Source organism: Episyrphus balteatus, chromosome 1, assembly GCF_945859705.1.
Source record: "Episyrphus balteatus chromosome 1, idEpiBalt1.1, whole genome shotgun sequence".
NCBI classification, from domain to species: domain Eukaryota; kingdom Metazoa; phylum Arthropoda; class Insecta; order Diptera; family Syrphidae; genus Episyrphus; species Episyrphus balteatus.
In genome coordinates, this window is record NC_079134.1 from 123151238 (window position 1) to 123177566 (window position 26329).

At 30.5% G+C, this 26329-nt stretch overlaps 1 protein-coding gene across 3 annotated transcripts in view; it reads right to left on the reverse strand.

Moving 5' to 3' along the window:
- The window catches only part of LOC129917829 (diacylglycerol kinase 1), a 186931-nt gene that overhangs the window by 58053 nt on the left and 102549 nt on the right, over positions 1–26329 (reverse strand). For 2 of the 3 annotated variants that reach the window (XM_055998006.1, XM_055998014.1), the window contains exons 4-6: positions 23684–23882; positions 23296–23445; positions 19243–19425 (exon numbers count right to left, since the gene is read on the reverse strand). In XM_055998006.1, coding sequence (XP_055853981.1) covers positions 19243–19425; positions 23296–23445; positions 23684–23882 — 532 coding nt within the window. The remainder of the gene's footprint in view (positions 1–19242; positions 19426–23295; positions 23446–23683; positions 23883–26329) is intronic. The other variant, XM_055998021.1, reaches the window with a different exon arrangement.

Consider the following 26329-nt stretch of genomic DNA (forward strand, 5'->3'; position numbering starts at 1 on the left):
CTTGATTAATCATTATTTTAATTGCAAATCAAAGTTCTCTTTTTTTTTGGCAGTTGAGAGAAAAATAAGGAAAAATTCCTGTAACTCAACCGTTGTTAGTGGCTGAGTATACGTGTTAACAAGAACAACCCTTACACTTTAGATACAAGAAGTTAAAAAATAAAAGAATCTCTTCTATCATGAAATCATTGAAAAGAGGAGTGAGTATAGCCATTAACTCTTTGTTAGTGCGAACAAAAACTACAACAGATACAATGTTTTTTAAAAGATAACCTCAAAACACGAACCACGTTGTAAAGCTTCTGATGGAGATGGATATTTATAATGTTCATCATCTGCTTTACGTTACTGGAGGAGAGCACAAGCGCCCCCTTCTCTTCGCCATCCTTTGGTTTTGAGAAAAGAAGATTAACTGTTTGCGTAGAGGGATCCTCTTAACGTCAATAATTTTCGATGTCATCATAAGCTCCGAAAGGATATTATTATATAAATCGGCACACTTACACAAACACGGTGAATGGCGGTGCGGTGGGAACATCGAAGGCGTTGAAAACGGAAGTGACGAGGACGCACGATGAGAAAAGCGTGTGTGCTGAAGTGTATTTATTGTTGTCAAATCATTAAAAGTGGAATGTCCTTAGCAGCGCACAAGGATGTCAAGTGAAAATATTTCAATGGGCAGCCAACACCAAAAGGGAATGGATTTTTTTTTTTAATTTTCTTTTTTTTTTCACTTTTTTTTTAAATTTGGATGAAATTTTTATCCGATTTTGTTTTTTCTCTTTGATGAAAGTAGTGACAGTGGCACTTGGAAGCAGCAGCTTTCAAGATACAAGGATAAAGAGGATTATGGTAAATTGTCAACGAGCAGCAAAATAACTTGACTGTTGATGACGATAATAATAATTATAAACAACATTGAAAAGCTTACAAAAAGAAGACAGGAAAAAATTGTCAGCTAAAATATAAAAAGGTAGGTACCTAAGTGTTTATTTGGACTTATTTTGGTTCGATGAACTGATAGAGACACAAACTAAGCTCAAAATTTTTTTTGAGTCAGTTTAAATATTTATTTTGACCTATTATTTAGTTTCTACGAAGCGACGATGTAAGAATAAGTTAGTTTGAACAACTGGATGGCAAACTATTTTTAGACCAAAGTGCATTTTACCAGTATGGAGGTGAAATGATTTTTTCATTGAATTACTCGTAAATTACTCTTATATTTGTTTATTTTGGTTAAAGGCTACACAAATTGCAATATTTTTCCAATTGTTTTTTATAATATAGAGATTCTTTTCTAGTCAAAGTCTATTCAATATTCATTTTGTTGTTATTAAAATAATAAACAAAAGATTTTTTTAATTTATTTCTTTTTTAAAGCTCAAAAATTGGCAATATTAGGGAACCCGGCCGAACAGCTTAATTGACTTCAAACACATGGTAATTGAACTCAGATTTTTGAAAAAAAAAATTATTGACAAAATTTTAACATGTCGTTTTTAAAACATTTTCGTAATATAAAATGCATTTATTTTCAAATTTTTTTTGGCCACATTTATTATGATTTGAAATTATAAAAGGAAATGTCAATATGTATTACGGTTTATGAAAAAAATTAAAAAGTATTTCATTTTCGAAGAACTTTTTTTATAAAAGTTTTGAAAAAAATTTAAATTATTTTTTTTTCAACATTTAAATATAAAGTTATTTTTTATTCATTCAATAGCCCTTATTGTTAAAAGTTAAATAGCAAAAGTTTAAAGTTCTAATTTGCCAAAATCTTTGAGAAAATCAATTATTTCAATTCAAAAATTCAGTTTTTATAAAAAAAAAACAGATTGAAGTGATTTTTAATTTTTTTTTTCAAAAGTGTGATATATATTACCTTTTCTGCTTCGGAATTCAACTGATGAAATTTATGGCGAAAAAATTTTTCAAAATAAATTCATATTTAATTAGAAAAAGTTTGTAAAAAAGTCTTTTTAACTTTTTTTTATAACATTTTTTTTTTTTTAATTCTGAGTTTGAGGACCATTTTTTCAAAAACTCTTGATTAAATTTAGTGGATTTAAATTTAGGAGATAAGAATGCGCTTCTGGCTTTTTAAAAATGTTTTTTAAAATATTGTAGGTGTTGCCGTTGTTTTCAAAATATTTTTTTTGTGTTTGAAGTCGGATTATGAGAAAATTGCATTTATCGCTTAAACGATGAAAGATTGTCCCTTACTCCCTTATATTTTTTTTTCCTTAAATTACCTATAGAATCTTTTGCTTTTTATGTTTTATGAAATTTAAGCAAAAAAAAATGGTTTTGTTAAAAAAAATTTTAATTTTAATTTTAAAAAACAATATTAAATGTCGGTAATTTTTAATCTATAGACTTTAAAGTATTTTTAATTACCTATGTTTGAAAAAAAAAAAAAATCGTCAAAATCAGAGCTGTTCGGCCGGGTTCCCTAATAATTTGCTTTAGTTACTCTACTATTTAGGCCTTAATCTTTTCATAGCTTATCAAAGATCAACAAAAAGTATTGCTATTACAATAATATAAATGTTTAATTCAATTGCATAAACACAATAAATTGCACGACTGGGGTCGCACGTACTTGCTCTTATGCCTAAAGTAACTATAATGTTAAAGCTTTTTATTCAAGAAATTTAAAATTTGATATTTTGAAGAAATTTCATAAGTAGTATAAAAAACTTAAATCTGTTTTTATAATTAATAAAACTCCATTTTAAATTATCTTAAAAAAAAAAACAAATAGGCCATTTTATTTCTTGTATAAAAAGGTATTTTTAGAAAAAAAAATTCGAAAATTGTAGGAGCCGTTTTTTAAAAAAATAATTTTTTATGTATAAAAATTTTTTAACATTTTTCAAAAAAAAAGTTGGTATGCCATTTTGAAGAAATAAATAATTTACACATAAAAACTAAATTTCAAAATTTTTCATAAATCCGTTTTCAAAAAATTGATTTTTCAAAAAAAAATTTTGAAATATTTTTTAAAAATCCAAAAATGTGTTTTTTGAAAATTTTCTAAATTCTTAATATTATCTTTACTTACACACGTTTGTATAAAAATTTTCATTTAAATCGGGTTAATGTTGTACGAGATATTCAAAAACGAAAAAAACCGTTCTATGACAGGTACCATTAACAACGGTACAAAAAATATTTTTTTTATTTTAAAAGTTGGCTCTTATGTGTAGTACTACACACAAAAATTTAAATCAAAATCGTTAGAGCCGTTTTTGAAAAAAAATAACTTTTCTATTTCCGTTATATGGCAAGTACCGTTAGTTTTGGTCATAAAAAAAAAATTTCAATTTCCCCTCTAGGGAATCACCAAAAACTGCTAACTACCAAGTTTGAAGAAAATCACTTCACTCGTTTAGGCTGCAGCTCCAGATAGAGACAGACACACAGACAGACAGACAGACAGACAGACAGAATTGCCGGACCCACTTTTTTGGCATTCTCCATCATCGTAATGTCATGTAAAATTGTTATCTCGAGTTCGATTTTTTTTACGAATCCTAAACTTGCCCTATAGTACCTATATCGCAAGTAAAAATTAAACACAATACCTATAAGTATTATTATCGGTTTTATTATACATATATCTGAAAATAAAGCATTCAAAAATGAGATTTTAATCCAGTTAGACCGTTATATAAATCATTTTAGGACTTTTAAATGATTATAAGAAAAAAATTTTTGGTCAGCGATAGAAATTTTATATTAAAAGTTCATGTATTTTTATGGAATATATAATGTTACACATACGCCAAAGTGACCCACAAACCATTCGGTTTGCCATTTAAATGATTAGGAAAAGAAATAATCATAAGAACATTATAATTGCTTTTGCACGTTGAAAGTACGTCTTCTTTTTTTACGGATAAAGTCCAATAGATAAAACAAGAGCCAAACTAAATTATTGATACTGTGTTATGTATGCCCTTTTTCTAGAAGCTTTAGTTTGGGTGATACAAAGTTCTTAAATTGTAGAAAAAAATCGATTGTTGAATATCTCGAAAACGCTAAGAGATAGAAAATTTTTGAATTTTGGAAAAGTTCATCAAACTTAGTAAAACAAAACAATTGTTGTCCAGTGTAATATGAGTGGTTTAATTTTCCTTCTAAAAAACTTGGAAGTTATGGTCAAAAAAAAAACTTGCCTTATTTGTTAAATACTTGTCTGCTTGGATTTAAACTCTCAAGCAACTTATATACGAGTACTTATATGAAAAATTATCTTCCACTAGGAAGATTAATTTCTATTCTTCTTGTTATCTTCTCAAAGCAGTCTATTCAATTCTGGATTTTCTTTAAAAATAAAACTACCTTTTATGTTTTATTCTATGGATAAAGATTTATAAGGCTCTTTTGATTATTTTTCTTTGTTGAAATTGAAGATAACAATAAAAACGATATAATAGGTGTTCTTTTGTTAAAATAGATGAATAACCACATCCTTTTGGATATAATTTGTATTCAAAATTATTTATTATTCAAGCTCAGTTTTCTTTTATTTTTTATTGTTCTGGACTTTATTTTTCAATTTTAATGAATAATTCAAATTGATCCCATATCATAGCCATCCTTTGTCATGCTACGACAAGCACAAATTAAATCCACTTAACGCAGCAAAATTTTATTTAAATTTTAATCACATTCGACAACCCTCTCGGTTAAAAGAATGCCAACCGGCCTGTAAAAAAAAAACTTATAATTAATAAAAAATATTATTGCATTAAGCCCGCCATGGCCATTTATCGATATCTCCTTCAGCAAGAGGATGATATACCCCAACACTCGTATCTGATTAATAGTTAATGATCATAAACCTTTAAGTAGAGTTGTCATAAAAAATTAATTATAATGATGATTTTCGAAAGCTTTGATTTTGTTTGGGCATTTTTAACTTTAATTTAAAGCAGTTTTTCTGTTAATGTAAAAATTTTTAATGTTTGACCTCTGAAATCCTTCCTTCTAACAAAATATCGATTTCCATATTTTTTGTGCAAATCTCAAAAAAAATAAGCACTTCCTGTAAAACAAACCCTTTTTAATGATTAGATAACGCACCTTTTTGATCCCAGTTCCATAAAAATACATAATCCTTTCTGAATCGAAAAAAAACGTCTTGAATTTCAACTCTGCTTGAATCTAAGAAAACTGATGACAGAAAACCTCAAAAAGGTCAAAAACCGGTCATAATTTCTAAAATTGTATCTCGCCAAAAGTATAGTTAGCTGTAAAGAACAAGAACACATACCTACTGAGCTGACTATGGTGTTTTTTTATCTTTGAATCATAAGTATTTTGGCCATAATCCGATTTTATTTTGATTAAACGCCTTCGATTCCAAAGAAAAACCCACAAAAGATTACACCAAAAAACCCGCATCTAAATTTCAATACAAAAAAAACTGGCAATGAAATTGGGGTTGCAAAGAGAAAAAACCCATCAATTTGTATCAATATAAAGGACGATAGGAAAGAGAAGAATAAAAAAATTGTGTAACAGGACACGCAATCGAATTAAGAGTTTCAATAGTGGGTGTCAATTTTGTATGTGTATGTATATGTGTAAATGCGGATGGGTGGGTAGTTGTAAATTTTATTACAGGACATGATTGTGCAGGGTTGAAGAAGATACAAAAAATAACTTGTAGGCGCTTTATCTCTCTTAGCGGTCCAACATGTGAATATAAACCAGAAGTTAAAGGTATATTTTTAAAGCCTGTATATCGACTAATAAGTATTCAAGAGCATGTTTGACAAATAAATAAAATAATAGTTGAAAATAGATCTTCAAATCTGTGTACCCAACAAGAGACCACTCCTTTGAAAGGAAACAAAACTGGAAACTCCCTCATTATAATGTGTCAGTTAATTTAAAGGCTATATACACTAGAGCGATAGTTATTTAGGTTTTTTTTTCGGGAATCAATTTCCTAAGCGGAAAAACTGTTTCTTAATAATAAAAAAAAGAGTGTGTGTACACATGTACACGCGACTGAAGTTATACTTCTCATTCAGTATTATGTAAATGAATTTCATTTGATATTTTTAATTTCTATTATTAAATTAAGTAATCCATACTTCGTTTTTTACATCTTTATCAAGTGAAAAATAAATTAATTCTTTCATCCTCCTTGCGTCCATGTAGTTTTCAATTTATTCTGTGAAATTTACTCATGTTGTGTGGTTCAGAACGTACGATATATGCTTAACGAAAGTAAACGACTTGCGCATAAAATGTGCGGTATGGTGATTTTATGAGAATTGTGTGTGCTTCAGCACTAGTAGTAGCAATATGCAACTTGCAGGGTTGCTATGCAGGTACCATAGCTCAGCTCATTTGAGCTGAGCTGAAGGTGAGCTGAGCTGAAAGTGAGCTGAGCTGATGGTTTTTTCATTTTCTTCAAAGTTCCGAGATATAGGCGTTGGAAGTTGGGGCGCTCACTTTCAGCTCAGCTCATTTCCAGCTCAGCTCAAATGAGCTAAGCCATGGTACCTAGCTCAATTTGAGCTGAGCTGTGAGATGAGCTGAAATGTGAGCTTTTTGCAACCCTGGCAACTTGCCACATGAAAATTACCACATGCAACTTGCCACATACCACTTGCCACATGTAACTTGCCACATGCAACTTGCCACATGCAACTTGCCACATGAAACATGTTACTTGCAACGTGTTGTGTGTTTTATGTTTGCCGTACTGCGGCGTACTGCATTTTTAAATACTAAAGTACTGCCTACTCTAAAGGTGAAACGACAGCCCTGCTACCCAGGGCGATCGCGTCATACCCACCCTCCCATAAGAAGTATAACTTCAAAAATCCCCTAATTTTTTCAGATTTTTATTTTGACGCTAGATGGCGCACAGTGGGAAAAAAGTACAAAAAAATTCATTCGTGTGAAAGCTGGATTTTGTTATATGTTGGAAATTTTTCTTACAGTAATTATGTTGTAGAATCAGGATGCGAAAGCATTTCTTTCAAAAAAAATTTCTAGATTTATAAATTTGTATTCAAAGTTGAAAAATTATGAAAACTGATGTAAATACGAGTATTTTTCAAATGGTAATAAATCAGTTAAATTTTGACTTTTCAAAAAAAATTTTTATGTAAATATATTAAAAATAAACAGTTTAACAATATCAGTTACAAGTTTAGCGGAAAAAAAAATTTTTCGATTTATCATTTTAAGAATACTTATAATTTTCCGGAATTTTGAGTTCAAAAATTGTTTTAACTACTTCCTCTGTTTGCCTCTGTGGGCGGACTCATATCATGTAATAGTGTTGAGTCTCAGCAACATTTGGCACCAAAAATCTCATCCTTGTTCGTCCTAATAAACTTTTTAGAGCAATTTGAAGCTAAGCAAATGTGAAAAACGTATTTTCGAAAAAAGCAGATTATAATAAAAAATGGAAAGATTTTTTTAAAAATCATACGTTTTAATATGTATTTTGATCCGATGAATTCAAATCTGACGTTAGTTTGAAAATACCTACATATTAAAAAAAATTCAAAAATACATAAAAAATGGACGGTTTTCAACGTTTTGTGTAATTTATTTAAAATTTTCTAGGGTTTACGAATATAAGATTCACAGCCGTTTGCTGAATCGAAACTTAAGCATTTATATTCTAAATAAACTCTTATGTGGTAGTTTCCGCAGAGGAAAAAGTAGAGAATAGGAGCTAATGTTCAACTTAAATTATTTAAGTTTCGTTTCAGCAAATGGCCCTCAGAGCACAAAAAAACTAAAATAAAGATACGTATGACTAAAATTAAATCTTTTCGTTATCTTTTTTATTTCCCGAGATATCTTAAAATGTAGTAAGTGGGTTCGGCTTTATATATCATAAAGGAGATAATGACGGTATAATTTATATGGTAGATATACCATGCCAAACAACTCAAGATATCTCAGGCATTAAAAAATATCGAAAAGATTTAAACAGGTCTTGAAAGAAGGAAATCGGTTATTATATAAACCGTTACTAAATATGTTCAGACAATTTTACTTATATAAAAGAACAAGGTAAGAAATAGTCAAGAAAAAACTTTTTTTGCATTTTCTAACGGTAATATTTCAAAAACAGGAGCTGATTAATTTTTTATGACTTCGGATTCGAGTTCAAAACATCGAAAACCTTCAGAAAAGCATATTTTGGTTACTGCAAGTCACCTTGTCTTCGTTAAATTTCATACAAAAGTACTAGTTTTCGACTTTTTTCAACTTAAATAGCCATTTTTTACTTTAGTAGGCGGGGCAGTGGGCGGAAATTACTGGTGTTGATTTATCTTTTTATTTCCTATTATTCCTGAAAATTTCATTAAAAACGGTCCAGTAGTTTAGATTTTACAGAGTTTTTTTCACTCTCCCATACAAGGTTCCCCACTGTGTGGCGCCCCAAGAAGGTTAAAGTTTTTTCTCATTTTAAAAAGGTATATGTAGATTTATGAGGCAATTTTTTTAAATATAGCCTTAGTGTAAAAATGTTTGATGAGGTTCTTATTCTATATTAAACACCCTTTTCAAAAAAGTATAAACCATTTTTCTAATGCTATTGGTTTAGTCAGGACATGCATGTCTTTTTTTGCCATCATGAGCTGTCATGACTACGAATTGCATTTGGCAATAATTTGGCTTTGAACGGCAAAAAAAGCGGACTTAATGCAAAATTGAAACATAAAATGCCCAACCGTTTCATTTCGTTTTCTTCGACAAGTTCCATCCAAAGTAGGTACTATCTCCAGAATTAAATAATATAGTGCTTAAAGAAGTGATCAGACATCAGGATAGTATAAAGGCAAAGCCTTGCAAAGTCGACTGTTTAGCAATGTATCCGATGAAATGGGTTTACTCTTCTTCTTCTTTACCAATCAGATGTCAGAGATTTCCTGGGTGACAAAAGAAAAGTATTCTAACGAGTTTTGGAATTAAGAGCTCAATATTATTGATGTTCTTAGGTAACTATAAGATTCAAAATCTAGAAATTTGAATCACTGCATTCTGACCATTCTTTCTTTCGTTGATCCTTTTGACCACTTAAACATTCCGAACAAAAGCCCTAAAAAAAGAACCACATTCCTCGGAAAACTTCGATTATGGCCAGTGTACAGCCAAACAATATTGATTCTTTTCCTTGAGTTCAAAAGATTCTAGAAAAACTTTCATCAGAAAAATCGTTATTTATAAGCTCATAGCTCTCATGGTACAGAGTTTATTTAATTTGGAGATAATACTTTTGATTTGCATTCCAGAAATGAATTCCGCAAGTAAAAATGCACAAAGATGGATTTTAATTTTGAAATCCTTTTTTGAACAATTAAGTTGAACTTGCACATAATTGAATCGTTTATTTCAGAAACAGCATAAGTCCATGAGCACTAACTTTTCAGGAGCAACAAGAAACTGTTTTTTTTTTTTATGTTAAAACTCCACAACACTTCAAATTAAGAGTATGCCGAGTTATAATCTAGCTAAAGACGCATTTAAAAACCTTAAAAATACAAACTTTTTTTCAAGTCTTAGCGGGTTTTTAAGCCTTTAAAGTCGCTGGACTTATGTCGTTTCTGAAATAAACGACTTTTTGTTGGTAAAACTTTTGTTTTTATCTAGCTATAACTTTTGAACCCTGCTTCTGTTTTTAATGAATATCAGTAGATAGAGTAAATCTTTACCTTTTTATTGATGTATGATTTAAAGGATTGCGTCTCATGATGGCCGCTAAAATAATGTATTCAACAGTTAAAAACGCTGCCACAGCGAAGAAATCTGGCTATAACTTTTGGACCCTGAGTTCAATTTTAAGAAAATTAATAGATATAGATAGTGTAATTCCTTACCTTTGTAAAAAAGGGTGTCCGTGCCAAAATAATTTAAAACTGGTAAAAAGTTTTGTATTTAACAGTCAAAAATGTTGGCACCGGGTGAAATCTTTCCATATATTTTGAACCCTTTCCTTTCAGTTTTCGTATTTTGGGGGGTCTGAAAAACTTTATTTTTTTTTTCAGAAGATGAATGACTAACTATACATAAATGAGAAATTTCAAAAAAAAAATTTTTGGGAAAAATGGACTTATGCTGTTTCTGAAATGAAAGAAAATCATAGTCGTTACTAAAGTTGAGATTTGTCTCAACTTAAGCACTCGTTCAATGGGCAGGTTCAGAAACGTTAGGGACTAAATATTTAGGTAATTTCTCGGCCTCTGATTGGTAAACTGTCAAAAAAAATCCTTCCAATTTAAGTAATTTTATTGGAAAGCTAACTGGAAAATTAGGCAAGAAAATTTTACCTAAAAATCTACGAAAGTTTTTTTTGTCAACATGACAGCTGATTGTTTTTAATAACAGAATTTCGTTAGCAAAATTGAATTTATTTGTGTGAAAAACGAGTTAAAAGTGCATTATCGGTTATAATTAATATTATTTATTTATTAAAATAAAGTTAAATTCGGTATTTGCCCCATGCGGTCTTAATTAAATTTCGAAATTTGACAATAACATCATATCCAAACTAATTTAGTCAATTTACTCAAATTTCCGTTCAGAAAATGACGTTGCCTAAATATTTAGTCCCTAATATTTCCTGAACGTGCCCAATAGAAACAAAATTTTGACTTCAGAAAAAATTTCTTCTCAATCAAGGTCACAATGAAATTTGACTGATTTGAGTAAACTGTCATCTAAAATTTAATTTTTTTTAATAATTCGGTATCGGTTCATGTTTCTATTTGTCCCGATTTAACGATATTTACCATTTAGAAAGTATTTAAAATCTTCTTTGTCATATTAACGAGAAAAAAAAGTAAGAACTGAGGAATTCTCAAGTAAAAATTCCTCCTTAGACATTCACCTAAAAAATCTAAACTTTAAGATGGTTTACTATTTACTGATAGATTACCATGCTTTATTGCTAAAAAAATACCGCTAAAAATAAAAAAAAAAAAACAGCAATATGTAAGTAATGAAATTTATTTTAAATTTTTAACGTCCTTTGTTTTCACATTTCATAGCATATTTTGTAAAACTGTTTGTTCCCAACTTTAAAATTCTGTATTTAAATTCTGTGAATCTGTTTTGCTTCTATACTTTACAAAATTTTAGAGCACAGAATTTCGAAATTCAGAGTTTTTTAATTTGTAAGAACTGCACATTCTAAGCCATAACCCCTCTTTTTCCCTCCCTAAACTAAACTTCCGGCTACCTATCCAAACTATTTCCCCCATTTTTTTTTAAATAAATGACCTGCACCATTGAATAATTACAAATAGAAGTGACACCGCAGATTACTCATGCGACTATAAGAGTACCGGAAGATAGATGAACTACAGGTTTGCGCCTCAACTGTCATGTATTTTCGAGTTGAGTCTTAACTAATAATTTTTTTAAACCTTCATAAAAAAATTAATAATTATTATTATACATTTCAAAGAGCTTATATTGAAATAAGTTTTCGTATTTTGAAAAGTCGTATTAGTCTAGAGAACAAGGCCGATGCCTTTTACTCCTACTCGCCTAGGTTCGAATACCGGTAAAATTTGAAACTTTTTTTTTTTTGCGGAGATTTTTTTTGAGAAATTTAATTAATTTTTATTCTAGTAATGTAAAAAAAAAAAAAACAATCTCAATCTCCCGTCAGATTCGAACCTGGGCAGGTAAACTTAACAGGCATGCACCTTATCCTCTAGGCTATCTCCACTTTTTGAAATAGGAAAACTTTTATCCATATCTATAAGCTGTTTAGGATTTGATTTTGGGTTGCTGGATTTGCTTTTGGATTGTTGGCTTTGCTTTTGGATTGTTGGATTTGCTTTTTTAATTCAACGCACGATACTAGCGACTACAATTTTACAGCGGAAGTTTCCCTGGGTGTCCACTTCTATTTGTAATTATTCAATGCCTGCACCTCCCAGTGGGAGCTTAAAAATAGCAACCTGTAGACTAGACTGGGCCAAAAAAATAAAATATTTTTTTTTTTGAAAGTTACTTCGAAAATCTTGTTCAGGATGAAGAAAAAAAAATTTGGTGAAAATTGGAGCCGTTAAAAAAAATTTTAAGAGGTCTATCATCGGTGTTTTTTATTTTTATACATGATATGATGTTTTACAACAGAACTGCTAGACGATCAAAGTAAAAAAAATTTCATTTTTGAAGTTATACTTCTTATGGGAGGGTGGGTATGAAAATTTACTTTTTGACAAGAATGTCAAAGGGATTATGACGCGATCACCCTGGGTAGCAGGGCTGTCGTTTCACCTTTAGAGTAGGCAGTACTTTAGTATTTAAAAATGCAGTACGAAGCAGTACGGCAAACATAAGACACACAACACGTGTCAAGTTACATGTTTCATGTGGCAAGTTGCATGTGGCAAGTTGTATGTGGCAAGTTGCGTGTGGCAAGTTGCATGTGGCAAGCTGCATGTGGAAAGTTGCATGTGTAAATTTCCATGTGGCAAGTTGCCAGGGTTGCAAAAAGCTCACATTTTAGCTCAGCTCACAGCTCAGCTCAAATTTGAGCTAGGTACCATAGCTTAGCTCATTTGAGCTGAGCTGAAAGTGAGCGCCCCAACTTCCAACGCCTATATCTCGGAACTTTGAAGAAAATGAAAGAAAATTTTTTGATGCCAAAAGGTAGCGGGGACTCTAAACTACATTTGGGTACAACTCTCATCCCTGTAGGTCCACGCGTTCTCAAACCGGGAGAACTTAAAAGTAACAAAAAAAATAGGCACGATTCTGAAAAAATAGGCATGATGTGGCGGTTTAACATGGAAGAAGATTTTTTAAAAACCTGACAATGTGCAAAGCGTAGGCCCATGACACAAGCTATCATTTGGCATCACTCCCAAAAATTGCTCTCAAGCGGTATAGCTTCCAGGAGCATTGAAAGATTCGGGGATTTTTCGGAAAAAAAATTGTACCCCAACTTTCAAACGCGATTTTCTCAGAATTTTGAAAAAATCGAAAAACCGGATTATACCACTATCGGGTAGCTGAGAATATAAGCTTTCATATGGCACCACTCCCCTGTCTCTAGATCAAAGCGTTCCAACGCCTATATAGCGGAATTTTGAAGAAAATGAAAATAAAATTTTTGTTGCCAAAAGGTAGCGGGGACTCTAACCTACATTTTGGTACAACTCTCATCGATGTAGGTCCACGCGTTCTCAAACCGGGAGAACTTAAAAGTAAAAAAAAAATAGGCACGATTCTGAAAAAATAGGCATGATGTGGCGGTTTAACATGGAAGGCGATTTTTTAAAAATCTGACAATGTGCCAAGCGTAGGCCCATGACACAAGCTATCATTTGGCATCACTCCCAAAAGTTACTCTCAAGCGGTTTAGCTTCCAGGAGCGTTCAAAGATTCGGGGATTTTTCGAAAAAAAATTTTACCCCAACTTTCAAACGCGAATTTCTCGGAATTTTGAAAAAAGTCGAAAAACCGGATTGTACCGGAATTTTTTTGTATGATAAAAAAAGAAATATTTTACTAAAAAAATAGAAATATATTTACTATTAAAAAAACCAAGAGAAAAGATCACGAAAAATTATCTGTTTTATTTATAAAAATATTCATGTGTTAAAATAATTACATTAATAACATATTTCATTATACTTTCCAAATAAAAATCAATGTATACTCTCACCCATCACAGCTCAGCTCAGCTCACTTTACCTTAGCTCACCTAACAGCTCAGCTCAGCTCACCGACAGCTCAGCTCACCCAACAGCTCAGCTCAACCATCAGCTCAGCTCACTTTCAGCTCAGCTCAAATGAGCTGAGCTATGGTACATAGCTCAAAAGTGAGCTAGCTCAAAATTTGAGCTGAGCTGTGAGCTGTGCTCAGCTCACTTTTGAACTTTGTAGCAACCCTGCAAATTCCCTATTGCTACTACTAGTGCTGAATCATAAAATTACCATATCGCACATTTTATGCGCAATTCATTTACTTTCGTTAAGCATATACCGTAAGTTCTGAACCGCACAACATGAGTAAATTTCACAGAATAAATTGAAAACTACATGGACGCAAGGAGGATGAAAGAATTAATTTATTGTTCACTTGATAAAAATGTAAAAAACGAAGTGTGGATTAATTAATTTAATAATAGAAATTAAAAATATCAAATGAAATTCATTTACATATACTGAATGAGAAGTATAACTTCAGTCGCGTGTACATGTGTACATGTACACACACTCTTTTTTTCTTATATAAAATTAAATTTCCTACAAAAAAGATCTAATTGAAAATTTTCGTCAGACGAGCCGTATTCGAGTAATTAAGCTTTTTAAATCGAAGTGTTTTTTCAATTTGACTGTTTCACTTTGGAATTTTGTGATGAGCAAATAAGTGAATAGAAAAATAAAACCTCGACAGATTCTTATAGGAAATTTAATTCTCTACAAAAAAGGTCTCGTAGTAATTTTCCCTAAATTGAGTTTTGAAGAAGTTATTCACGATTTAAATCGAGAAAAAAATTAAAAAATCAATTTTCAATTTCAAAATTTTCTAATTCACTGAAAATTCAATATTTTCAAATTAGCAAGATGTTTTCTTGTAGGGAATTAAACGTTCTATAAAAAGTTCCCTGGCAGCAAATTAATTGCTTTAACCGTTAAGAAGATATTCGTATCAAAACCAATGCCCACTGATTTCAATAGTTTTCTTATGACAAGTATGCATTTGCGATTTGAATACGATTATCTTCTAAACGGTTAAAGCAATTAATTTGATGCCGAGGAACTTTTTATAGAACGTTTAATTCCCTACAAGAAAACATCTTGCTAATTTGAAAATATTGAATTTTCAGTGAATTAGAAAATTTTGAAATTGAAAATTGATTTTTTAATTTTTTTCTCGATTTAAATCGTGAATAACTTCTTCAAAACTCAATTTAGGGAAAATTACTACGAGACCTTTTTTGTAGAGAATTAAATTTCCTATAAGAATCTGTCGAGGTTTTATTTTTCTATTCACTTATTTGCTCATCACAAAATTCCAAAGTGAAACAGGCATATTGAAAAAACACTTCGATTTAAAAAGCTTAATTACTCGAATACGGCTCGTCTGACGAAAATTTTCAATCAGATCTTTTTTGTAGGAAATTTAATTTAATATAAGAAAAAATGAACAGAAATTTTTTTTACTTTGATCGTCTAGCAGTTCTGTTGTAAAACATCATATCATGTATAAAAATAAAAAACACCGATGATAGACCTCTTAAAATTTTTTTTAACGGCTCCAATTTTCACCAAATTTTTTTTTCTTCATCCTGAACAAGATTTTCGAAGTAACTTTCAAAAAAAAAAAATATTTTATTTTTTTGGCCCAGTCTACTGTAGACCCTAGAATCTAGAATTTTGAGGGGGATTATAGAATTTTCAAACTAAGATATTTAAAAACATTTAGTCTATTGCATTCATTCCAAGGTTAAGTCCATATTTAATTGGACTTAATATTATTAAAAATACTTGAAAGCTTTCGCGTAGAATTAATAAAATAAGACAATCAGAAGTAAAAAAAAACGTCTATATAATAATGCTTTGAAAATTGTTTAAAACTTTTTATTATCATATTTAAAGAAAATCGCTTAAACCAAAATATAAGTATAAACCAAACAACATTTTTTCAAAGTGTTTTGTTTTGCTGAACTGGAATCCGAATTTAGAAATATTCTATTAGTCCAAGATCCCAGGGCCGCCAGACATTACTTATTTTCTCAAGAAAAAAATGTATGGAATTAAGTAGTGCTAGGACATACTATTAGTGAATGGATACTGGCTATCTTGTGCCGACGGCCATTTTACCACTAACAGGTGCTAAAGGTACGAAAAATACGTAGTTAGATTTCTTATTTTCTCAAGGCTGATTTTTATATATGATACTCAGGGAACTTATACATTCATTTTTGTAAGCTGCCAGACCCGTCGGATGGGCCTAACACCTTGCCAGACACGCATTTTAGTATACGGGAAAGTTAGATTTTGCTATATGGAGGTCTGGGAAAAAATTTATAACACATTTTGACTTCAGGACTCGAAAGAGTATCAAGACACGAGTCGAAAACCACATTTTGAACAATCGCATCTAGAGTCATTTGGCTGCCATTTTGTTTTTTTTTTTTTTTATTTCAATTTTTCACATAACTCATGTATTTTTGAATCTACAGAAAAAAAATGTATTGCAAACTTGAAGATAATTTAATTTACTACAATATAGTTAAATTACTTTTTTCGATTATACCTTCGGTTTAAGAGTTAGGGTGGTTTTTTTTTTGAAACCATATTTTAGTCATATCTCATTTATTTGAGCTTTTTTGAAAATTAACTTGAAGTAAAAGTTGTAGATCTTTTTATTACCTTCAATTATTACATTAACGGTTTTTCGATTTGACAGTCCGTTTTTGATCTGTAGGAAAAAAACTTCAAAAAGGTTGCAATTTTTTAATATAGGAAAAATGGTCTAGTACAGAGTAATTTGCATTAGATATAACAACAACCTAGGCGTGTAGGTTGCACTCAGACAAGAACAAAATCGTATAACTAACACTGCCAGACCCATTCCGACAGCCATTTTTTTTTGCCAGACACCTTAAAGCTTTGGAAAAAATAGTTTAACTTTACTTATTTTCTCAAGCTTCATTTTTATATATGATACTCAGGGAACTAATTCAATAAATGTTTGTAAGCTGCCAGACCATCGGATGGGCCTGACACCTTGCCAGATACGCACAAATGCTCGCTATGTGTATCAGCGCCAGCGCAGCGTGAGCATGTTTGTAAAGCTTCTATTTTTTCCAAAGCTTTAAGGAGTCTGGCAAAAAAAATGGCTGTCGGAATGGGTCTGGCAGTGTTAGTTATACGATTTTGTTCTTGTTTGAGTGCAACCTACACGCCTAGGTTGTTGTTATATCTAATGCAAATTACTCTGTACTAGACCATTTTTCCTATATTAAAAAATTGCAACCTTTTTGAAGTTTTTTTCCTACAGATCAAAAACGGACTGTCAAATCGAAAAACCGTTAATGTAATAATTGAAGGTAATAAAAAGATCTACAACTTTTAGTTCAAGATAATTTTCAAAAAAGCTCAAATAAATGAGATATGACTAAAATATGGTTTAAAAAAAAAAAAACCACCCTAACTCTTAAACCGAAGGTATAATCGAAAAAAGTAATTTAACATATATTGTAGTAAATTAAATTATCTTCAAGTTTGCAATACATTTTTTTTTCTGTAGATTCAAAAATACATGAGTTATGTGAAAAATTGAAATTAAAAAAAAAAACAAAATGGCGGCCAAATGACTCTAGATGCGATTGTTCAAAATGTGGTTTTCGACTTGTGTCTTGATACTCTTTCGAGTCCTGAAGTCAAAATGTGTTATACATTTTTTCCCAGACCTCCATATAGCAAAATCTAACTTTCCCGTATACTAAAATGCGTGTCTGGCAAGGTGTTAGGCCCATCCGAGGGGTCTGGCAGCTTACAAAAATTAATGTATAAGTTCCCTGAGTATCATATATAAAAATCAGCCTTGAGAAAATAAGAAATCTAACTACGTATTTTTCGTACCTTTAGCACCTGTTAGTGGTAAAATGGCCGTCGGCACAAGATAGCCAGTATCCATTCACTAATAGTATGTCCTAGCACTACTTAATTCCATACATTTTTTTCTTGAGAAAATAAGTAATGTCTGGCGGCCCTGGGATCTTGCTCTATATAGACCCTCAGTTTTTTTTTTTTTTTAATGTTTTAGAGGTAAATCTTTATTGAAGGGTCTTGTTTCATCACATTTTGTAACAGCTTCTAAAAGAACTGTTTTTATTTATTTTTAACCGCATTTTTGAACGGTAACATTTTTAAACCGGAAGCTGATAGAATAATTTTGATATTCTGCACACCAAAAACTCGTCGTAAAGAAGTAGATATAGGCTGAATTCATAAACGCATCACTGCTTTTGCATCACAACTGTTTGCATGGAAAGAAAATACTACCTTACCTACAAAGCATCATGTTTGCACCAGAAAAATGTTTAATGCAAAATTTTTGAGACGTTAATGAACTCAGCCATAGTCTTGTTTATTCATCAAACAAAAAGTTTAATTTTGTTGACCGATGTAATGCTTTCGATTATTCGAATATGCTCTTGGGATCTAAAATAGACTAAATTACTCACTTATTTTAGAGGGGAGACGTACACAATCCCGAAATTTTGATTCCAGAAAACCCAGAATCCCGAAAATTCAGAATCCCGAAAACCCAGAATCCAGAAAAATTTGATTTCACACTTAGGATTGTTTTTCGAAATCGAAATCCCAAAATATTATATAAAATGAAAAATTTGCGAAAATTTTTCATTTTATGTAATTTTTCGGGATTTCGTGATTCCATTCGGGGTTTTTGGGTTTTTGGGATTTTTGGTTTTCGGGATTTCGGTTTTAGGGATTATGACCCCAACCCATTTTAGAGTTGTAATTTTGTTTTTTCATTTCGGGATTTTGGATTTTCGGGATTCTAGGTTTTGGGGATTCGGGATTTTGGGTTTTCGGGATTTCGGTTTTAGGGATTATGACCATAACCCATTTAAGAGTTGTAATTTTTTTTTTTCATTTTCAGTTTATTTTTCATAATAGCTAGCTACATCAATTTTAACACCTTACTTAAGGCTATCTGATACTATAGTGTCCTCGCAAAAAAAGTAAGTCAAAATTAGTACTGGGTTTGTTTTTATAATATAATATTTTGTAACCAAATATTTTATGTTTATGTTATACCAAATAATAATCCACTAATGTAATTAAAATCACTATTAAATATAATCAACTAATATAAATCTAAAAGTATTATATAAATCGATTTATAAGTACACCACTATGAATTAGGGACCTCTACAAATCTATATACACCACTGGTTGATATGATTTAACCCTTAACTATAGTGGTGAAAATTTGTGGTGTTTTGAAATGATAAAATAAAATACAAAATTGAATTTTTTTATAAATTTTGTTTTTAAGCATCAAAAGATAACAATTTAAAAAAAAATAAAAAAATAAAAAAAAAAAAGAGAAAATTCATTTTCAACGGTTTTTATTAACTTTTTAAAAGTTGATGTGGGTCCCCTGGACCCACCACTATAGTTAAGGGTTAACTATAAATGAAGTAGATAAGGTTTGAGGTATAAGAGGTAAAAAGGACTTACCGTCTATTTTGCAATTAACTGAATTGTTGCTCTTTTTCGATGAGTTACGTGACATTTGCGAATGACTCTGCGTGTGTTGTGAATGTGATGGACTAGAATCGATGGAACGGCGGGCGGCAGACTGAAATATATTGGGGCCACCCATGGGGCTTGGTGTAACTGTAACCATTGGATGTACACTTCCTACAAAAAAAAAAAATAAAAGGAAATGACAAAAAAAAAAGAAAACGAAAAACTAAATGTAAGCAAAAACCAAATGAAATGGAAATGAATTGCGAAATTAAGGAAATGGGATGTAATTAAAGGAATGACTAAATTAGTGTGGATACCCGGGTTGATGGGTCGGTCTTCTATGGGTTGGTAAAAATAGGGGTATGATAAACTCGAAAATACTTGAAATACTTTTAAGCCTCGTGGAGGGTGGATGGGTGCTTGGTGACAGAGAAAGGACACTACGATTAGGATTCTTTTTATTTATTTTTTTTTTTGGGTTGGTAGGTAATTCAGTTTTTTTTTTTTGTTATTTGGTTTTTTTGATGTTTTTTGTTTTTTTTTTTTTTTTTTTATTTAAGGTTTTCAACTTTGCCACAGGTGCTTTATTTTTTTATAGTCCTGAGAGATTCTTTTTATTTGAAGGTTAGTGACTTCTTTAAAAAAAAAAAATAAAATAAAAGGTTAGTAAATTATTTTCCTTTGACCTTTGGTGAAGTAAGGCAAACGAAATTGACTTCTCAAGATTTTATCGGACCGGAATTCAATGAAAATTTATAGTGAATGTCTATAAAATTTAAGTACCGTTAAAGGAGCCAAATTGTCTGATTCTTAGGATAAATACTTAAATGCTACAGGTGGGCGATTATATACATAGGAGGGTAAGTTATGAGTGAATTAGTTGGCAACGTATTGGATTGTTCTTTTTTGTTTTTGGGAAAATTGAACCTCTAAGGAATTTTTTGTAAGGTAGATATACAAATAAGAAAATAAATAACGTTAGTAACTTAAGAGGTTTACTGTATTGAACATTATCTTAATGATTCTTAAAGAGGGTGTAGTACTGACGATTGCCTTTGGAGTTGCTGATTCTAATATAAGCCAATAATTTGTTCTCTATCGCTCAGCACAGGCTTAGGTTTCTTTAAAATTTTCTGAATGAACCTTGCTGAAGTCACATAGCGTTAATTTCATTTCGCTTTCGCCAATTGTTAGAACCTAATGTATAAAAAAAACGGTAAAATTGGTTCGATGATTGGAAGTCAAAGGCTTGACTACAAATTTTCCGGAAGAGGATGGGATTCATCTTAGCACAGGCACATTGCAGTCAGCAGATAGAAATACTGCTTAACAAATTTTACTTGCTAGTTTAGACTCTGACATATTCTTGAATCGGCTTCAGTGTCCGAGCATTACAAGAGCTTACAAAAACTTGGACCAGCTAGTTTTTCCTACCACAACAAAGAACAGATATTTTGCAAAAATTTGACTTTGAAAACCTTCCTTGTATGAAAGCGCAAGAATGGAAAGGACTTACAATATACCGATGAGTCCAAAAGCAAAGATGAAATTCTTGATGACATTAATACTCTTGGAGGCTTTCTCCATTCCTCACAAGAGAAAAAAACCTCTGAATTTTTTTTAGATGTTGGAGACTGGGACTCAAATTCTATTATTCTATCCAAACCAAAGTAATTAGCTTAACTGGATGACATTTCTAACTTCCCCAATCTCTCTTCTAAACAATTTAAAAAGCTCTTTCAGGAGCTGACTTTCGGGAAGCTCAAGACATTTGTCAGTATGACAACTACATCATCGAAGAAGAAGTTAACTGTGATGGCCACCATATTGTCATAGCTGGGGTACATTTTACACCGGGGCGGGGCATTTTTGACTCTGCGTTTTTCGGTATGATCGTGCACTTAATAAAGAAAAAATTGGATGAAGAAAGGAGCTTAATTTGAAATTTCGCAGTCTTTCTTTGACTTTAGCAATGGAGGCACAGTTTTACATCGATTTTGGGAAATTATAAATTAAATAAATTTTTAAAAATATATCGACACCGAATACTTTTAATTTAGATTTACATAGACGGATTTTTTTTTAAATAATTTATGTTTTTTTTGTTTTTTTAATTCTTTTTTAATTAGAAACTGAAATTACTGATTTATTTTGTTCGTTATATTGATTGGTAAATTGTTTTAAATCGAGAATTGTTTTGTTTTCTATTCAAAGAACAGACGAGCTAGATCCGTTGATAGTTTTAAAAATATAATGCCCAAAATGTGGGGCTTAATACACCATTGTCAAATGTGCCCCGGTCCCGAGCATACAACTGCTTCAAGGCTTTTAGTAGAGTAACTAAAGCTCAAAAATGCTCAAAAAATGGCAATATTAGGGAACCCGGCCGAACAGCTCTGATGTTGATGATCTTTTTTTGAAACGTAAAATTTGCCGCTGTTGCCGTTTTGATTTATTAAACATAATTGAAGATTTTTGTGAACAAAAGAAAAAAAAAATTATTGAAAAAATTTTAACATGTCCTTTTGAAAACTTTTTCGTAACATAAAATGCATTTATTTTTCAGATTTTTTAGGCCACATTTATTATGATTTGAAATTAAAAAAGAAATGTCAATATGTATTACAATTTATGAAAACAAAATTAAAAAGTATTTCATTTTCGAAGAACTTTTTTAATAGAAGTTTTGAAACAAAAAAAAAAAATTTACTAATTTTTCAACATTTATTATATAAAGTTATTTTTTCTTCATTCAATAGCCCTTATTGTCGAAAGTTAAATATTATTTGCCAAAGTCCTTGAGAAAATCAATCAATTTCAATGCATAAATTCAGTTTTTATCGAATAATCAAATGAAATTGGATTCATTTTTAATATTTTTTTTCAACTAACTAACTAACTAACTTATATGTATATTACCTTTTCTTCTTCGGAATTTAACTTATAATATCTATGACCAAAATATTTTTAAAAATAAATTCATATTTTATTACGAAAAAGTTTGAAAAATGTCATTTAAATTATTTTTAATAACATTTTTTTTTTCAAAATTCTGAGTTTAAGGACCATGTTTTTTGAAAAACTATTCATTAAATTTTGTGGATTTAAATTTTATAGATAGGAATAAGCTCCTGGCTTTTAAAAAATGTGTTTTTGAATATTGTAAGTGTTGCCGTTGTGTCCAAAATATTTTTTTTTGTGTATAGACTGTTTGTGAGAAAATTCCATTTATCGCTTAAACGATGGAAGATTGTGTGTTACTTCCATATATATTTTTGCCTTAAATTACCTAGAGAATCTTTTGGTATCATTTATTTTATGAAATTTAAGCAAAAAAATGGTTTTGTAAAAAAAAATTTAATTTTAATTTTAAAAAACAATACGGCAACATCGGCAATTTTTAACCTATAGACCTTAAGTTGTTTTTGATTACCGACGTTTGAATAAAAAGATCATCAAAATTAGAGCTGTTCGGCCGGGTTCCCTAATAATTTGCTTTAGTTACTCCACTATTTTCCGTGATTATCGAAAATGAGTTGTAATAAAGGAGCCTTAAAGCTTCAAAGTATTTCGTGTAGTATAGAAGTTGAAGTGATTAAAAACAAAATAAAAAAAAATCACAATATTTATACCCGACTCTTTGACAAAGTTCCATTTCAGTTTATAATTCTTTCAAATCTTTATTTTGTCAACCATAATGTTCATACGCATTAAAGCACGGTTTCAGAAAGTAATTGTCAAAATTATAATTTATCGTGTTTTCATTTTTTTTGTACCGAACTGAAATCTGAATAACTTTTATCATTTTTCAAAATGTCCCAATATGTAACCTATAAACCAATATTTGAAAAAAAAAGTTCAATAAATCGAGAGTTAATGGATCAAGGTCTAACGTGTAAAGTGATTTTAGAACTTTGTCAAAAGATTGGATATATTGATACTCTTATGTATGTATGTGAAATATATCTATACATGGGATAAGGAAATTTACGGTTAGGTATACACAATACATTTGTTTTTTTTTTTTTTTTATATTCTAACCTGTTTTGCTTGGATCATGACCTAAATGACCTAAAGAACAATGAAGTTTATCTGTGATACCATGAAACTTTTCCACAAAGCTTTGTTTCGCCTCCGTCGTTGTTATGGTTGGCTGAATCTCTGCTATGCTATTTATATTTGGAATTGATCCTTTAAATGATGTGTGAAAAAAGCAAGAAGAAAACACAAAACAAGAAAAAAAAAATAAAATCAACCACACACACAAATGATTTGCCAAAAAAGATACAATATATTGTGTTTTAGTTATCTATAGGTATAATGTGTAACAAAAATCTTTTAGGAAGATATACAAATACTTATACAAAATCACAAAATCCTATAGACCAAAAATCGAATATACAATATTACTTTGTTCGAGAAAGCTTACCCTTTGTGTGCGAGGTCACCGGAGCACATGCGGCTGTACTACTAATTGCCGCCATTTGGTTAAGTGCCTTCCCATGTATTTGTGATTGCGTGATATTTGGCTTCAGAAAGGATATGAATAAATGTTTCGATAGTTCCTCGGGTGCCTCGCAATCCAAAAAGGCATCCAAAAACCGCCGAAACCCATCGTAGTCGATTTCCTGCAATTAAGAAGAAAAAAAAGGATATCATTAAATAAATTGTTCGGTATAACCAATAGAAAACGGAAATTACACAGGAGAATACACCTCAAACAATGCGTTCAATGTCAACTTGGCAATTAGGGGAATTGGTGGCTTAATTCATTCTACCTTTTTTTACAGAATATGAACAAATTACACACAAATACAGACACAAAATTTGACCTTTTCATGTTTTTATTGAGACTCACCAAACCATAAACAAAACCATCATCAGGAAAGGATTTTTGTCGTCCGTTTGGTTAGAAGGATATGAATTTATATCCATACATTATAGCCTCCTCATCTAGGTTTTTAAGAGCTGGCAAAATAAATTAAGGGTTCAACAAACAAACATCACGTTTATATAAAATTGAAGACAACAAAACAACTTCCCATCCGTATCAATTTCATCTACAGGACAATAAGGCAAGGATTTAAAGTTGAATGAAAATGGGGGCAGGTTATAAGGTTGTGTTTTGAGAACGGTCTCTTTTGGCACACAAAAAAGAGAAAGTAACAATTGGGTGATTTTGAGGAGTGATGAAGTGGTTTATTGTGGTTATACCAGTCTTTTACCAGAACCTTTTACATTTTACGAATGACATAATTACGATGAATGCTTAAGTCATTAGTAGTAGAATATCATTCAGAATGACATGTTTCCACTCGTTTTCACCGATTTTATTTTCTCAAGGCTTAGAAACTTGATGTGGAGTGAAAGAATATCTATAGTTTGAATAAAGAGGAGAATATCTATATAAAAAAACACAGAAGCAGTGTTAAAATAACTAGGAGTTTATCAAAAAAATAAATACTCTGTTTTATTGAACATTGTAATTTTTTCCTTACATCATGGTTTTTAATATTGACTTTTAAACAAAGTTGGAAACCATAACAACCAAAAAGATGTCAAAATTGTGCTTATTTAAAAAAATCCATGAAATAGAGTAATAAGAGGTCTAAGAATGTACTTTACTAATTTGGCACTTTTTGGAAAAAATTTATTTTTTTTTTACTGAATTTTAGTCAAAATTTCTGAAAGCCGCAAAAATAACTATTCAAATTATAATTCGGGTTTTACAAAATTTTGAAGGTTATGGGGTGAAATCAATATCAAAAAGTATTTTTGCTAAATTTGAGTTTTTTGAAATTTATTAAAGTTTTGGAGTACTTTTTTTTTTAATCACGATTTCTCGGCAAATATAAAAAGAAATTCAACAAAATGTTTACAGTGTATTGAGAAAATATAGCAGAATTATATTCTTATATAAAAATAAAATAATGTTTAACTACAACAAATTATTTTTCTTATAAACAAATAAGAATTTTAAAATGTTCTCGGTGTTATATATAAGTAATCTTAATTTAAGTAATCTTAATAAACAAAAAAGTTATGACTAAAAAACTGTCAACAAGTCGAATAAAAAATAATGAGTGTTTAAAAATAACCAAGTTCTAACTCAAATAAAGTTCTGTATATGTACAAGGAAATAATATGTATTTAAGTTTAGAACCTTGGCACAATTGTAAGTGCCATGGCCTATGACCTCAACACCTGAAACAGGTCTGCTACAATGAATTAACAAAGGTTCCAACAGTATCATTGGCATGAAAATATTCATTTCTGAAAATTAGTAACATTCATTTAAGTATGGGATGTCCTGCCACCAGTATTGCCGTTGACAAATACGAGAAGGTCACATAAAAGGGGTCATCAGGCAAAAAAAGTCCCATGCATTTTTTTTTAAATATCAAAATCAGACGAAATTCGTATACATTGCTAAATAACAATGTATTGAGGATCATTTTTAGTTTTTTGCTCTCTTTTTCATGTGAAGTTTTTTTTTTTACATATTTTTGTCGAATTTTAAGCAATTCTTTCTAGAAACGTGTTTAAATTCTGGTTTTGAATTCACATCCAGAGAACATGCAGAACACTTCAGTAAAGAACTCGAACTTGTCCTCTGCACAAGGGACGGATTGGCAAAATCAGCAATAACAGTTAGAAATAAAATGAAGTATCATACGACTGACTGACAAGCAGCGAATTTTAACCACGCACAGTGCGGTATTTTGGTCTAAAACCAGGCCAAAAATATTTTGCAACATTTCCATTAGCCGGGTGAAAAAAAAAATATAAAAATCATAAAATGCACGTACAATCCTGTGCTATATTAAAGTAGTAATCTATTCTTTATTTTATTTTTTGACTTAAGTTGTTTCATTAAATAGTTTTTGAGAAATTAAGTTTTAAAGATGAAATTTTGAAAAAAAAAATGTTTACGTTTTTTAATTGATTTTTTATAAAATTTTGCAATATTATAGACATATTTATACCATTATTTAATGACCTAGTAGTTTTTAGTCAAATACTAAGGACTTCATTCTAATAAATATTAAAGTTCCTAAGAATAACAAAAAAACTG